The sequence below is a fragment of the Oryzias latipes genome, chromosome 9 (assembly GCF_053564925.1).
Source record: "Oryzias latipes strain Hd-rR chromosome 9, Olatipes_Hd-rR_3.1".
In the NCBI taxonomy this organism is placed as follows: domain Eukaryota; kingdom Metazoa; phylum Chordata; class Actinopteri; order Beloniformes; family Adrianichthyidae; genus Oryzias; species Oryzias latipes.
In genome coordinates, this window is record NC_136245.1 from 4,769,589 (window position 1) to 4,786,093 (window position 16,505).

General features: G+C 46.7%; 1 protein-coding gene across 12 annotated transcripts in view; it reads right to left on the minus strand.

Moving 5' to 3' along the window:
* Positions 1-16,505, minus strand: part of wdfy3 (WD repeat and FYVE domain containing 3) — a 101,761-nt gene that overhangs the window by 33,061 nt on the left and 52,195 nt on the right. For 7 of the 12 annotated variants that reach the window (XM_023958796.2, XM_078952475.1, XM_078952474.1 and 4 more), the window contains 15 exons: positions 14,010-14,110; positions 10,421-10,639; positions 10,120-10,304; positions 8,021-8,252; positions 7,776-7,936; positions 7,580-7,691; positions 7,312-7,502; positions 5,479-5,631; positions 5,275-5,348; positions 5,035-5,196; positions 4,859-4,953; positions 4,654-4,774; positions 3,527-3,744; positions 2,356-2,552; positions 49-183 (listed from right to left, as the gene is read on the minus strand). In XM_023958796.2, the coding sequence (XP_023814564.1) occupies positions 49-183; positions 2,356-2,552; positions 3,527-3,744; positions 4,654-4,774; positions 4,859-4,953; positions 5,035-5,196; positions 5,275-5,348; positions 5,479-5,631; positions 7,312-7,502; positions 7,580-7,691; positions 7,776-7,936; positions 8,021-8,252; positions 10,120-10,304; positions 10,421-10,639; positions 14,010-14,110 (2,356 nt within the window). The remainder of the gene's footprint in view (positions 1-48; positions 184-2,355; positions 2,553-3,526; positions 3,745-4,653; positions 4,775-4,858; positions 4,954-5,034; positions 5,197-5,274; positions 5,349-5,478; positions 5,632-7,311; positions 7,503-7,579; positions 7,692-7,775; positions 7,937-8,020; positions 8,253-10,119; positions 10,305-10,420; positions 10,640-14,009; positions 14,111-16,505) is intronic. The other 5 variants (XM_078952472.1, XM_023958791.2, XM_078952471.1 and 2 more) reach the window with 2 other exon arrangements.

Consider the following 16,505-nt stretch of genomic DNA (forward strand, 5'->3'; position numbering starts at 1 on the left):
CAGCCGGAAAAGCGTTTCTCTGCAAAGCTGCTGGACGTCTCATCTCACCAGGTTGAGCATGCTGCGCAGCATGGCCAGGAGCAGGAAGGCTGCCTCGGTGCAAACGCTGTGGATGGATCCCACCACCGTTCCACTCGAAGCTGGGATGCCGAAGATGAAAGTCCAGAGGGAGTCCAGGTCAAACTGAGGGACACACACAAACACAAACTCTGAGATGGCAAATTCATCGGATTCCGACACTTAAACCTCCTTGACGCCTGAATTTATTCCTGCAATGAAAGATGAAAATGACTTATGTTTTTGCTTGAATTCAAATGCTACATTTAGGTAAGTTTGGAGCACTAGTGATTTTGATGCATGTGTCCAAGATGAAGATGTGACAGGAGTGATGTCTGGGTGTCGTCCTTGAAGGAACGTTATCCTTTCAATCTCACATCAATAGCATTAGTCGGCCTGCATACTTTCATCTGCACAATATTAGTCGTCTCCACCCCCTCCCTCGCCGTCCACTCCACTTCCAGTTTAGTTCATAGTCTGGTCACTGCTCGCCTCGACTATTGCAATGCCCTTCTCTCTGGTCTTCCCAAGAAAACTCTGAATAAACTTCAGTTGGTCCAGAATTCAGCGGCCCCCATCATCACCGGGACTCCTTCCTTCCATCACATCACTCCCGTTCTCTGGCAGCTGTACTGGCTTCCAGTAGCTTTCAGGATTCCATTTAAACTTCAATTCAAAGTCCTCCATAACCTGGCTCCCTCTTGCGGTATATTTTGAATCTCCTCCATAGCAACACTCCCTCTCGCTCTCTCCGCTCGTCTTTCTCCCTTCGGCTTTCCGTCTCTCCGGCCACCATGGTCACCATGGGGCCGCTCTGCTCCCCAACTCTGGGACTCTCTCCCCCCAGACCTCTGTAACATTGACTCCTTTTACATTTTAAATCCAGACTGAAAACCCAATCTGTTTAAATTTGCTTTTCCAGATCACAATTTTTCATCTGCTGTGCGATTTTATGAATGTATTCAACTTATGTATTGTTTTTAACATGTTGTGATTTTATTTTGTTTTCTTTTGAATTTGTACAGTGTCCTTGGGTGTTCTGAAAGGCGCCTTAAAATAAAATGTATTATTATTAATTTCATTATTATGTCATTTCTAAACAACAAAACCTTTTTGACAATAAAAATACTAAATGAGAAACTGAGGGGAAAAAATCCAAAAGAAAATCTCTTTTTCAGTCAGACTATAGATATAAAAGAAAAGAAATAAAATAAAATAGATTTCATAAAGTTAGGAAATAAGACTTTTTGGTGTAAATGCACATTTACTGACAGACAGACACCAACATTCAACGTGGAGACGCTCGTCTGCTCTGAAGTTAAAGTCCCACTCCGATCATTTTTAGATCTGTTGTAAAAGCGTTATGGGTCTTTCAATTATGATTATGTCGTTTTTAAGCAAAAAAAATAAAATAAAAAACATGCTGTCTTTTAGGAGATAGTTTCTGCAGAGCAGCAGTAGTTCATAAAAAGGTTGTGGCCCACCCACCCAGTGCATTTTCTACGTCATCAGTAAGCTCTTTTTCAAACTGCATGCTTTCGTCTGCTCCTGATTCACAGCTATTTCGATAGAAAAATACTCCGAAATGCAATTTTAATCTTAATTTTCTTCTTGTATGTCCTGGCTCATCAGAAAAAGGCTCAAAAGAACATGTTAAAAACACCAAAAATGCCATTTGCAACAGAAAGCTGCAATAAATACTTTAAACACCAGGTGTCAGTGTTGCACGAGGCTCCCTTAAGTTTGATAGTGTCAACACGTTCCTTCAGGTGAGGGCTCCAGTGTGCCTGGATTGGCCTGCTCCAAAGCCCTACTAACAAATGTCAATTTTATTAAAGTAAAACTGTGTTGTTGGTTTAATTTAAATGAAACAAAATCCCAATGCATAGTGCTGGATGACACCCCCACCATGAAAGTCTAATGAAGGACAATGCTAATTTAGGTGGGTGGGGGACTGTCAGAGGTCCTGGGTAGTTTGGTGCCCTGGGCAAAACACTGGATGGTGCCCCCCACCCTCACCCCCCATATTGTCGTTATAGCAGCATGTTGAGTCGATAATAGGAGGATTCTAGTGCAAATTTCATTAACTTTACGTGGAAATGGGCGGTTCAGCCGAGCAAAACTGCAGAGAAAAAAAACTGTCAATGTTTTTTGGGTGCCCCCTACAAGATTGTGCCCTGGGCGACCGCCCACATTGGAAAAGCCGCCACTGGGGACTGTGGACAGCAGAAGGCGGGGAAATACTTCAGAGCTGACGTCAGGACTGAACAACACGGATAGAGCAGAAGGAGTACTGACATGTACCTGCAGGCTGTCCGGCAGCATGTTGACCGGCTGCTGCAGGAAGAGCGCCATCAACAGGAAGTACAGCTCGGGCACGTTGGTGTGTTTGGGCAGCAGAGTCTGCAGGACGGGGAAGCCCGGGAAGTGACAGGCGTCCCTGTTGATCTCTCGCAGGGTGGAGCGGCCCCCGGCACTGCGACCCACGTTGAAGCCTGCAGAGGGTGTTAGAGGAGGACACGAGGATGAAACAGTGTTTTACTCCAGTGCCAAGACGATGGGGCGTCACAGGATCCTGCGGCTGAGGCGTCTACAGGCAGCTGACCCAACACTGAGGGTTTCCTTCACTCTCTGAAAGATCATGTCACTATTCTGGGGGAGTGAGGGGAGGGGGGTCCAATTTAAAACATATTTGGGAACCTAAAACTGGAGCCAGAAGTAAAACTGTGGCTCTGCTCAGACTCACTGACCAAAGGCTTACGCCCCCCCCCGTATAGAAATATCCCAACTGTTCCTCAGTTCTAAAGTACTTCTTTTGCTACGTATTTTCTTACTCTTGAGTTAATATGTGGCTGAAACGTTTCTTTTTTTATTTGGGTATTCTTCTTTTGGAGCATAGCTGCTGTTAATTAAAGACGTTTTTGATGCCCTCTCTGCTGAGCAGACTGAGAGCAAAAGCTGAGTAAATCTGTTCGATTTTCAGAGTAAAACACCGCGTGCAGATTCCATCAAGAGGTCTTGTGATCTCACAAGGTTTTGACCACACCCACAGCCCCCACATTTCTCTAAAGAGCCCAGTGGGACGGAAAAATCGAGGAAAACTGTCCTGACTTAACTGCAAACTGCGACAGGCAGTGTGTCTGAGCCTTCAAGGCAAAAAACAGGGAGGAAGGTAGCGACTATGGGGGGATTGCAGCAGGGAGACAAATGAGAAGACCAACCCTTGGCTGTGCGTCGCACAAACTCAGCAGCTTTGTGTTTATTGAATGACGGCCAACTCCGGCGGAAAGCGTTGCCAGAATGAGGAGAAGCGTCTGCTGAGCCACATTACATTTAGTGTTTACAATAAACCTGCAGGCGCCCTTACCAGAGCTGAGGGAGGATTGGCACAATCAACCCTCCTCAAACATTTACCAGAAAGACTGAGATGATGTCGAGCCCAGCCCAATCCCATCGGCGTCCAACTCACCCAGAACTGTGCCGATCTTATTGGTCAGGACGGCGTCGGTGTGGTCCAGCCAGCCTCCCCCGCTCAGGCCCTCCTTGAAGCGGTTCAGGATGGACTGGTTGGACAGCAGCACCACCAGGATCCACAGAGCCACCGTCACGGTGCTCGAGTGGAGGTGTTCCTCCATGAACATCAGCAGCCAGTCAAAGCCGAGCGTCCTCACCAGCTCCTCGCAGGCCCTGCAGACGTAGAGAGGAAGTATGACGGCGCCCGACCTGGTGGACTTTTCCCATCCAGCAGGTTCCAGTACTAACTTCACCAGAACAACATCAGTAGAGAGCCGTTCCTAAAGCGCACCCACTGATGGTATTGCAACCGTGCAGTTGTGAACTGCGGGGTCGCTCGGTTAGCATTGCGCTTCCACACTTGTATGGTTTTTTCACTCAGTTCATGGATACAATCGCTCAGTTATCTTTCAGTTAATGGCAGCCATGAAACGCCATATTTCAGCGGGTCAACCCTGACTAAAGGCCGTGTCACACAGCCACTAAGTTCATTTTGCGCTAGATACACGTCATTCATACGTGTTTCTCTAGAATGGAATAACATCCTATTTCCTGACTTTTTGGGATTTATCATAGTTTGGTTCCTGAAGTCTCCATTCCTGTTGGGTTCAGGCGTCTTCAACCCAGAACAGCTAAAACACTCATTTTTGAATTGATCAGGAAGGTCTGCAAGCACAAACACTACAAAAACACGCCCTCCAAAAATACTGTTGTCAAGTTTTTCCTTCAATAAACCTGTTGGACCTGATTAAACAGAATGACGGGTAACGATTCACTCAGGAGGCACATTCTAAATGATTCTATTAGCAGATTTTTCATAAAAAATCTACTGGAAATTTGCTCCCTTTAGAAACCATTTTCACAAAGACTGGTCATCTTTTTGTGTAGTTGCTGATTTTGTCTGTGCTCTATAGCTGGGAAAGATGTTTGGTAGTCCAACACAGTCCTGAAGTCAAAGGTTTTTCTGGTGGCTGCAGCCAATCACAGGATGTAATAGATGTGAAGGACGCCTCCCACGGATCTGCTGCTGTGATCTCAAACGTTCACATCACAAAAGGGAGGTTGAGAAGAGCTCAGGCTTACTGCGCATTGACTGTGCACTTCTCTTTTGTGATGAAGAGTAGGCGGAGCAGGTTGTCCAACAGACGATTCCTCAGCAGAATCAGGCTGGCAGACAGGAGGCCGCCAAAGTCGTCGTCATTCCCTGGAGAGGCGGGAAAAGGTTTCAGAGGACGATCAGTCCCTGGAAAAGAGATGTTTCTTACAGCAGCTGTGAAGAGGTGGTCACCTGCGTCAATCTTCTCCTCGTTGTTGATCTCCATGACAACGAACTTCTCACAGACGGCGAATGTGGGGAGAGTGGAGGAGAGGAACTGGCCAAACCTGAGAGGTGGAACAAAAGCAGGTTAATGCGTGGTTAGATGCATGGTTACACCAGGTCTGTGTGGAGTGGGGGGCGCTCACCGCAGCAGGTCGTACGGGTTGGGGAAGCCTTGCAGCAGCAGACTGAGGACATTGCTGATAGCAGCCACTGTGGGCTGTGACAGTGAGGTGTCCCTCAGGGTCAGCAGCAGCTTTGGAACCAGCTGGAAGTCCCGCAGCAGTCTGCAGTTCTTGGCCGCTTCACTGTTGGATGCAGAGGAAGACATGGTTACTCTGATGAAGGTGGCCTGCGTGCATTTGAATTGAATTTTTGAGACTTGCCTGGATTCAGTCAGCAGCTCGATGAAATGCTCAAACAGAGACAGATGGAGCTCATAGGGAGCATGCAGCCACACCTGAGGAGGACAAGGAGCACCATCACAAACCTCACGCACACGCTGGTGACCACCGGTCAGCACCTGGAGCTGCGGCTCCGGTAAACAGCAGCCTAATTCAAGAGGGGTTGATGGAAAACCCGGAAATCACCTCAAAGTCACACAGCAGGTCCTGAAAGGCCGTGGAGTTGGGGATGATGGAGGTCTCGTGTCCGCTGTCCACCGTTCCCACCAGAGAGAAGGTGAGGTGGAGGATGTGGCTGTTGAGCAGCGAGCGTTTCTTCTTCAGCAGCATGGCCAGCAGCTGGAGGGAAAACACACACTTGTAAACAACTGGAGAGTTTCCATTTTAATCACAAGTAGAAAACTGCAGCAGAGCCGTTTACAGTGTAAAAAGCAAACTATTTGAAATATTTGGCAATTTTATCTAATTTTTGGTCAAACGAGTTTCAACACTTTTTATAAGGACATAAAAACTGCATAGGTGGTGGGTTAGTATTGAATTGTTTTTGGAAAACATCTTAAAGTCCCACTCCAGTCATCTTTTGATCAATCGTCAAAACATTTTTTTTTATTGATATTATGGTATTTTTAGGCAAAATCCACAGAACGGTGTTGTTTTCTAAAATCATAGCTTCTGCAGAGCAGCAGAAGTTCATCCGAAAGTTGTGGGCTGGACTGTTGGTGTGGAGTCAGCCTGCGCTCCTTTCCCATCATCCCTTTGTCTACACCCTCTCCCACTAGCTTAAAGCCCCTCACAACATCAACCTAACATTAGCGGCGCAACAAATTTATATCAGAGTTATCCATCCGTACAGTTTAGATCCAGATTCCAGCTCAGACGAGGAAAACAAAGACGGTCATGGATCTATTTGTCTGAAAGTGGATGCATCAGAACGGAGCGGAGCAGGAAGCGTGTGGCCCGCCCAGCATGTTTTCTACATCATAAATACGATCTTTTTCAAACAGCATTTTTTCGTCTGCTCCTGATTCACAATGATTTAAACCAGAACGAAATACTTTGAGATGTAATTTGAATCCTGATTTTCTTTATACACGTCCTGCATCATGACAAAAATGATGTTACAAACATCAAAAACACCTTTTTTTTATTGGAGTGGGTCTTTAATAACTTAACTTCAGAATAGCAGTTTTGAGATCATTTAAAGCATTTCAAACAGTCATTCTTAAGCCAAAAGTTCATCTCAGGAGTAATTGTTTAATCTAAAGACCCACTCTAGCAACAAAAATGTGTTTTTATGTTTTTTCTCATGATGGAGGACATGAATAAAGAGAATTAATTAAAATTGACTTCTGAGTATTTCTCTATTCATGTCATTGGGAATCAGGAGCAGAGAAAAGATTTAATTTGTGACAGAAAATCTGCTGGATGGGCCTCCAGCTCCCTGCTCTGCTCCATTCTGATGCTTCCACTCGCAGACCAATAGACCCACGCACCATCATCATCGTCATTTCTTTAAAAAGCACCTTCCACCATCTGCCAAGGAGGCCCAAATGGTTGTACACAGGGAGAACAAAACGTTGTACAGTCATAAAAGAATAAAAAGCAAAACCTATTTAAAGCAGAGATTAAAACCAGAATAATAACAGCTGATGCTAATGCGCTGAAACGGAAGAACAATTCTTTTTTTAACGTCTTCATTTCCCACAGAGTTACACTGCTAATGTTGGGGGTAAGGTAGCAGGAGAGAGTGTAAACAGAGAGCTCTCAGCTGCTCTGCAGAATCTATGACCTAGAAAACAAAACAGGTTATTGGATTTTGCCTAAAAACTGCATTCTCGTAATTAAGACAATTGAGAACATGTTGAAAATAGATCAAAAGAGGATCCAAGTAGGGTTTTTAACAAATTAAACAAATCTTCCTATTCAGATTGAGAGATTTTGTGGTGATGAGATGAGAGTAGGTCAGACAGAAGCCTGAAGGTTCATCACGTCTTCACCTGCGACGCACAGGTGTCTCACCTGGTAGCCTTTGATGCGCTCCATCTCCTTACTGGCCAGCGGATTGCTTTTCACGACACAAACCAAAGCTTTGACAGCTGCGTACAGTCCCTCCACATCTGACGCCATGGCGACGAGGCCCAGAATGGCCGCAGCCCCGCCCACATACTGCAAGGTGGTGGCCACAGGTTTGGGCACGAAGGCTCGGACACCTGAAGGAAAAAGGAGAGTGTGTTTTCGCTCCACAAGCCTCTCTGGAAGCGCAGTTTTAGGAGTTGACCCGTTTTACCTAAATAGCCAACGACGGCGGCTCCGATGGTCCGCGCCGGGCCATTGAGGTGACCCGCAGCGTTGTGGATCAGCTTCACTGGAGTCGCATTTTCATGTGACGACACAGCAAGCTGGACAGAGACAGGCAAAGGGGTTCATTTTAAGTTTCTCTGGAAAAGAAAACCGTGGATTCGGGTAACGTCCGCACAACCGACCTGCTTGGCAACGGCCTTGCTGTCCAGCTTGTTGTAGGCTTTTCGGATTTTGGCCACAGTGAGCGCGGAGACGGAGTGAGCAGACAGACTAAAGGAAACCTTCTCCTCCGGGACCAGAGCCACGAGGGTAGCTGGGGAGGGCTCTGCCCGGGAGTCCTTACCTGGCAGAACCAGAGGGGGGCAGAACCGTAAGAACAGCAGGTCACGTGACTCTCAGGCAGATGGGGGTCCGGAGGTGGACTCACATGGCAGGTAGACAGCCTGAAAGCTCCCTACATAGTTAGGTCCCAGCTCATAAATGGCAGCAGCACTGGTGGCGGGTAAAACCTCCTCCAGGAAGATGCTGGGCCCCAGGCGCCACACCAGGCTGGAGAGCTGACGCTGGGCCGGCGGCGTCCCGATGTACCCGTACACAGTGCTCACCACGGGGGGGTTGGTGGAGCCGGAGCCTCCTGGAGTACTGTGGATGTAGTGGAGCTGCAGGGGGAGAAAGGTGGGGGGCAACTGTTCAAACAGGAGTTATGCTACGTTCACAACGGGGATATGGTGTTCACACTGGACAAGCAGGGAGGGGCCTCTTCTTCTTTGGTTTTCTACTGTTTCCTTGAAGCGCATGTCTGCCACCTGCAGCAGGAAAAAAGTCTTGTTGGAAACGTTGCAGCAGAGCAAATCTAGTGCATCTTGCTCCAGGATTTTTCTGTCCCAGCTCTATTCCCATTTATAAAAGACTTGGTGTCATAGAATTCCAGAAGAAAACCACAATTATTCATTTCTCCTTCATGATAAATTTTCAAACGGTTGGTACTTCCATGGATTTATGAATTAGTCACTAACAAACTTGAGTCTCTGATTTATCAAACTTCGTCCTGAATTGACTTTTGAGGCATGTTTTGCACGTAGAGGCTGAAAACGCTCATAAAAAGCTCATAAAAACTTGGGAAGTGACGTGTGAATCCAAAGGTTTAGAACCCAGAAACCTAAAACGCATTAAACGACTTTCTTTGAAAGTGGTCACTTGAGCGCGCGTTGCCAAGGTGTTGCCAATCTGGAACGTTGCTTCACAGCTAAAATCTCAGGTTTGAGTACATTTTTCATGAGAGTGAGTGTGGATGTTTTTTTGTTTTATAAAAATGTCGTCTGTTTGCATCACGGACACATCTCCACACAACAGCCCAAGGCGTGTGTGCACGACAGACACAATCAGCAGGAAATGAAACCGCAGACAGGAAGCCGAGACCTGCGGCCTGATGTCACTGAAGGCTGAGGTCGTCACACACAAACCACAGCAGACGGCAAACAGCTGAGTGTAAAACACTCCAGGAAAATGACTGAAAAGCCAGCAGGGCTGCCAGAGCGGCTCGCCTCCCCGAGCTCACATAAAAACTTCAGAGGTCCATCAGAACCTGCTCAGAGGCTTCGACGGACCCTGCAGAAAAAGCAAAACCAGACTCATTCAAACCTTCTGTTTGAGCTGAAATGTCTGTCTGTGAAGAAGACTGACTCAGAACAGGGTTTTTCTGAACCAAAGTTTGGATTTACACAAGCTCCCTGAACCGTAAAGGTTGTCTTTTTTTAATAAAACAAACAGGATATAAAAAGCTGTGTTAGGATCCAACCAAAATCTGACTAATTAAAAACCACAGAGAGAATTCAACTCAACCAAGGCTGCAGGAAGCCCTTTGACTCGAATGACTTCATCCTTTCATGTGGTCTGAGAGACGGGAGGGGAGGAGCTTCACAGTCCTGTTAAAACACCTGGAGCTCCAAAGACTTCAGGCTACAACAAAAATGTTTATCATTAATAAATTATTAATGATAAAAGATCGTCTTATTGGTCATTTTTGACCCGTGAATTACAAAAGCATTTAAAGACCAGAAAAAAGACACAAACAGAATAAAATACCTACACACCTGTACACCTACACCAACAGACCTTCACACGCAAACCCACACACACACCCCGACCTACACACCTATACACACACACGCTTAAACACACACATCACACCAATAAATTCAGAAGTATTTGCTTGAAACATAGCATTAAAATAGCAACAACACATGTTTACTGTGTAACAGAAAACTGTTACAACAGTTGGTCTGTGTTGACAAAAATGTGTGATGAAGTTCTCCGATTGTCGTTGTAGATTTTAGTTTTGAAATTTAATGAAGTCACTTTGTTTGGGGAGTTGGTAGGGTGGGTCGTTTTTGACCCATTGGGCATTAGGAGTGAACAAAATGTTAAGGCTAAGACCAAAACAGCTGCAGAAAACAGACAGCAGACATAAGCCTTTGAATGCTCGCACACTGAAAACAGATGACAGACACACGACGCTCGTGGTACCTTGACGGTGTTGACGAGCTGCCCGTCGATGTAGAGCGTGGCCATGCTGTTCTTCAGCATGCCTTTGCTCATGACCAGCACGAGGTGGTGCCACTGGCCCTCAGCGATCAGATCAGCACAGCGGAAGCGAGCACAGCAGGGCAGGATCTCGTAGAAGGAGGCTTCTTCGCTGGACTCATCCGCTGCTTAACAGTGGCAGAGAGGGAAGGAGGGAGACGGACAGGTTGGTGTAAGTGTAAGCCTTCTGACTGCCCGCAGTGGAATGATGTGAGCTCAATGATCCGGCTCGGTCTGTCCTCACAGTGAGTCTGCAGCAGCTCCTCCTTGGTGGACACGGTGAGCAGGCGGTCTTTGGTCGACAGCGCCACCGCCAGGCAGACGTAGTGCTGCTCCGAGGACGTGGCCCGCCGCACCATGGTCAGAAGTCGCACAGGGTGGGCCTGGGGAGCCGAGCTGAAACGCTCCACGCAGAACCAGGTGGAGTAGCTGAGGCCGGACGGAGGAGGAAACAAGCGCTCGCCTGAAAGACAAAGATGTGGGAGAAGAGATTGAACCAGAAACAAAACTCATCATCCAAGCACTGTGATGAAGATCAGGCTCACCAAACGCCAGAACTTTTATCTTTTTCATGATTTTCACATTAGAACAACTAAACTAGAATGGGGGAAGGACTCTGTAGGCTCTCCTTGTATGGAACCAATCAAATATATATTCAATATTTTGCCTTTTTCTTTGCAAGAATTTTCTAGAGAAGGAGTGGACTATAATTCTCAAAAGTTCTGACATCTGTTAATAAAAAAAAACGGTTTTTGTTTTGTTTATTTTACTGAATAAAACTTTAATGACTTCCACAGTTTTGAGCAAAGATTTTTCTGCAACACATAATAAAGCTGATTGTTCTTTGTAACAAGAAACTATCCAAAAAAAAATCCAAGCAGTGATGAGAAACTACAAAACATGCAGCAAAAGACAACAATGAGAATTAGGATTTTATGAAGGTGCTTTTACATGATGTCACCCACAGATGAGGGACGGGCGAAGAAGCAAAGGAGAGGAAAAGAAGACGACGGGAGGGAGGGGGAGAAACCTGACAGATTTAGGGCAAAGAAAGGAAAAACAAGGAAAGGGGAAAATAAATGAGATGCTGAATAAAACAGAGTTAAGATACAGACGTAAGAGAAAAAAGTGGCTAAGAATAGAGCTGAATGACTCAGAGGAGAGGAGAGGAGAGGAGAGGAGAAGAGAGGAGAGGAGAGGAGAAGAGAGGAGAGGAGAGGAGAAGAGAGGAGAGGAGAGGAGAGAGAGGAGAGGAGAGGAGAGGAGAGGAGAGGAGGGGAAGGGAGAGGAGAGGAGAGGACAGGAGAGGAGAGGAGAGGAGAGGAGAGGAGAGGAGAGGAGAGGAGGGGAGGGGAGGGGAGAGGAGAGGAGAGGAGAGGAGAGGAGAGGAGAGGAGAGGAGAGGAGAGGAGAGGAGAGGAGAGGAGAGGAGGGGAGGGGAGAGGAGAGGAGAGGAGAGGAAGGGAGAGGAGAGGAGAGGAGAGGAGAGGAGAGGAGAGGAGAGGAGAGGAGAGGAGAGGAGAAGAGAAGAGAGAGAAGAGAAGAGAAGAGAAGAGAAGAGAAGAGAAGAGAAGAGAAGAGAGGAGAGGAGAGGAGAGGAGAAGAGAAGAGAAGAGAAGAGAAGAGAAGAGAAGAGAAGAGAAGAGAAGAGAAGAGAAGAGAAGAGAAGAGAAGAGAAGAGAGGAGAGGAGAAGAGAGGAGAGAGAGGAGAGAGAGAGAGAAGAGAGGAGAGGGAAGAGAGGGAGAGGAGAGGAGAGGAGAGGAGAAGGGAGAGGAGAGGAGAGGAGAGGAGAGGAGAGGAGAGAGAGGAGAGGAGAGGAGAAGAGAAGAGAAGAGAAGAGAGGAGAGGAGAGGAGAAGGGAGAGGAGAGGAGGGGAAGGGAGAGGAGAGGAGAGGAGAGGAGGGGAGAGGAGAGGAGAGGAGAAGAGAAGAGAAGAGAAGAGAAGAGAAGAGAGGAGAGGAGAGGAGAGGAGGGGAAGGGAGAGGAAAGGAGAGGAGAGGAGGGGAAGGGAAGGGAGAGGAGGGGAAGGGAAGGGAGAGGAGAGGAGAGGAGAGGAGAAGAGAGGAGAGGAGAGGAGAGGAGAGGAGAGGAGAGGAGAGGAGAAGAGAAGAGAAGAGAAGAGAGGGGAGGAGAGGAGAGGAGAGGAGGGGAAGGGAAGGGAGAGTTTATCTCCGTCAAAAAACACAATTTTAGAAATGTAATCACAGAGTCACAAATTCATTTGATATACTGAATACTCTGCAACTTAAAAGCCTTAACTTTTTCTAAAACAAGAGAGCGAGAGAAACGAGAAAGATGCTGATGTCAGAACTATTTGGAGAGGGATAAAGTTCTCTGTCAAAATGTTTGGTTGGTCTCACAGTGGCTCTCTAACTGGCTGAAAAGTGTGTGTGTGTGTGTGTGTGGGGGGGGGGGGGGGGGGGGGTTTGAACATCTGAGGTTTTTTCGCGGCGTAACATGAACAAACCGCACTTCCGGACCTAACCGTCACATTTTAACATGTGATTATTGTTGTTAATATTTTGATTTTACAAAGTTAATGATCCTTTATTTATTTTTATTTGTTCTAGTCACTAGCAGCAAGAATGTTTAAGATTTTGATATGGTATTATGGTTCAACATATTTAGCTTATTTTGTCACAGTTTTTTGGCGGTGGGTGGGGTGGGGTTGAACATTTTTCCTCCTTCAAAGGGGGGGAACAAGAGAAAACGTTTGAGAACCACAGCAGTATTGTGTCTTTTAGTTGGTTTTTAGCAAACTAAAACATGAATGGATTTGCCCGTCATTTCTTGTACACATATTTAAATTACTCTTTATTATCTAGTTAGAAATGGAAGGAAAGTGGAAAACTTCACCTGCACTGTTCAATACCCAGGTATTTATCTCTGAGTCACACTGGCTATAGATGGTCAGTGCATCCCATCATTTAAAATGAACCAAAATCGAATCGGCAACCACATGTATTAAATCAAATTGTTACATGCGTGTAGCGTGTCACAAACGTGTTCTGGAAGGGCTGTGAATGCAGTTCATGAAGTCTGACACTGGTTTTGTTTAATGAGCCTTACATGGTGTGGCGGCCGTGGTGCAGCGGTAGGGCGGTCGACCCATGATCGTAAGGTTGCAGGTTCGATTCCGCCTTGCACACCCATGAGTCGAAGTGTCCTTGGGCAAGACACTGAACCCCACCTTGCCTCTGGTGGTAGGCGGGCGCCTGTGTTTGGCAGCGGAGCCGCCACCAGTGTGTGAATGTGTGTGTGAATGTGTGTGTGACTGGGTGAATGGGTCTGTGACTGTAAAGCGCTTTGTCCTTGTAGGAAGAAAGGCGCTATATAAGTATAAGTAAGTATACGCCATTTACATGGGACATAAAAAACAAACCATTCATTGACGTTGTGCTGTATTTTCTGCTGCGCCCCATGGTGGGTAAAATACAGAAAACGGCAGAACACCAATGAGCAAGATGATGATCTCGTAACCTGCAACTGCTGTTTGGTTTGCTGCTCCGTCTAAATAGATTTGTTTAGAACACAATATATAAACGTCCTGGTGACACACTCAGTAATCACAGTTAAAAACAACAAGCACTAATTCATATTTGCTGATATGACCGTTGCAATCATCAAGAGCTTCGAGGAAATGCAGTATGACCCAAACAGACAGTAAAGAGTTAAAGACTTAATGAAAGCTTCTAAAATGGATGAGAAAACAAGCAGGGACAAGTCTGAACAAAGAGTCACGGAGAGAAGAATCAAATAAAAACTGTAGAAAAACACTGAAATAAAAAGGACGAATAAAGTTTTGATTCAATATCACAATAAACAATTCTTACCAGTACCCATCCCGCTCAGCACCGCTCCGTCGCTTACCCCCGAAGTGTTGGCGTTGTTGGTGGGGGCGTTGTGGGGCGCCAGACTGGGCAGAAATAGACACCTATGCAGAGAGACAGAGCCTTCAGAACAAGCATGGTTTATTAAACAATGGATTTTTATTACAATAGCCACAAAGAAGTTAAGCTTTAGAGAAAGAGGCTCTCCACAGGACAGAAACCACAAATGAAGACAGACCTACACTGGAATTCAGACCTAAAATCTAAGGGCTACCTACAATAAATTAACTCACATGAAAAATTGCACATGAGAATAGACCCTACCCATAAGGACAGACTTAACACCAGGGGAAAAACCCCATACCTGGCAACATCTGTGGACAGGGATCAAACAAGAGGATAGGCCCAACACACGAGGATAGACCTAACAAATTTGAACAGACCCCATACCTGAGGACAGACCCAACACCTGACGACAGACCCCATACCTAAGGAGAGACCAACACCTGTAGATACACCCCATACCTGAGGACAGACCCAACACCTGACGACAGACCCCATAACCGAGGACAGACCCAACACCTGAGGACAGACCCAACACCTGACGACAGACCCCATACCTGAGGACAGACCCCATACCTGAGGACAGACCCAACATCTGACGACAGACCCCATACCTAAGGACAGACCCAACACCTGACGACAGACCCCATACCTGAGGAGAGACCTAACACCTGAAGATAGACCCCATACCTGACGACAGACTCAACACCCGACGATAGACCCCATACCTGAGGACAGACCCCATGCCTGACGACAGACCCCATACCTGAGGACAGACCCAACACCTGAAGATAGACTCCATACCTGAGGACAGACCCAAAACCTGACGACAGACCCCATAACCGAGGACAGACCCAACACCTGAGGACAGACCCAACACCTGACGACAGACCCCATACCTGAGGACAGACCCCATACCTGAGGACAGACCCAACATCTGACGACAGACCCCATACCTGAGGACAGACCCAACACCTGACGACAGACCCCATACCTGAGGTGAGACCTAACACCTGAAGATAGACCCCATACCTGACGACAGACTCAACACCCGACGATAGACCCCATACCTGAGGACAGACCCCATACCTGACGACAGACCCCATACCTGAGGACAGACCCAACACCTGAAGATAGACTCCATACCTGAGGACAGACCCAACACCTGACGACAGACCCCATACCTGAGGACAGACCCAACACCTGACGACAGACCCCATACCTGCGGAGAGACCTAACCCCTGAAGATATACCCCATACCTGAGGACAGACCTAACACCTGAAGATAGACTCCATACCTGAGGACAGACCCAACACCTGACGACAGACCCCATACCTGAGGAGAGACCTCAAACAAAAGACATAGGCCTCACATCTGAGGACAGACCTCAAACCAAGGGATATACCCCATACCTGGCAACAAGCCACACACATGTGAACAGACAGGAGGATAGGCCCCACACATGAGGCCAGGACCCAAATTTGAAGACGGGCCCCACACCCGAGTACAGGTCCCACTCCTGAGGACAGACCTCACACATGAGAAGAATCTGCGATAAATTAACCCACAAATGAAAAAGTGGTCCTCTTTGCCCACTTGCAGCAGGCTCCTCAGGTGTTCATCTGGAATACTATGTGTGCATTTATCAGTGCGTTTGAATGTGTGTGAATGTGTCTGTGTGGGTGGTTTGTATGTCCAAATGTATGTCTCTGTTTTTGCATGCGTGTGTGTACACAGTGTGTGATTAGTAACAGCAGGACTATCAATAATTCATGTTGGCAGATGGAAGGAAAAGCAGAGGTTGTGCATTTGTACGTTCATACGCCTGTTGTTGTCTGCGTGCGTGTGTTTGGTCTCTGCAGGCTTGCAAGCATCCTGATGCCGTTTTCGGGAGAACCTCCATGTTCTATTCTGGGGCGGCTGCGTCAGAGCCAGGTGGAAGCAGCAGATGTACCAGACACTGAAATGGCGTCGGAAGCTTTGCAGAAACAAACCAAAATTCTTCCCTGAAGCTCTGCTCACATTCAGCTCTCGTTTAAATTATATTTTTTGTCAGAACTTTCACAGGTTCAGCATTTTTGTGCCCAATTCCTCTCATCCCTTAAAAGTCATGGCTATATTCAGTAATCTGATTTTGAGTTTACCTTTAGGTTTTCACCTGTAAAACTGTCTAACTTCCCTTTTTTGGACTTTTTTTTCCAGCTAAACTACAGCAATGTGACTAAAACTTTTTTTGTTGATTATGCCAAACAGAAATAAAAAAGTGGACTTGAAATCTACAGCAGTAACCCCTTTAGAGTACTGCTATTTAACGTTGTTTTGTTAACTTCAGTGCAGCACTCTGAAAACATTGTGCTTAGATTCTTTCTTTTCCTGATCTACAAGCTGCCTGAAAAGCTTCCAGTGGATCCAAAATGAAGCTGAAGCCAGAGTTC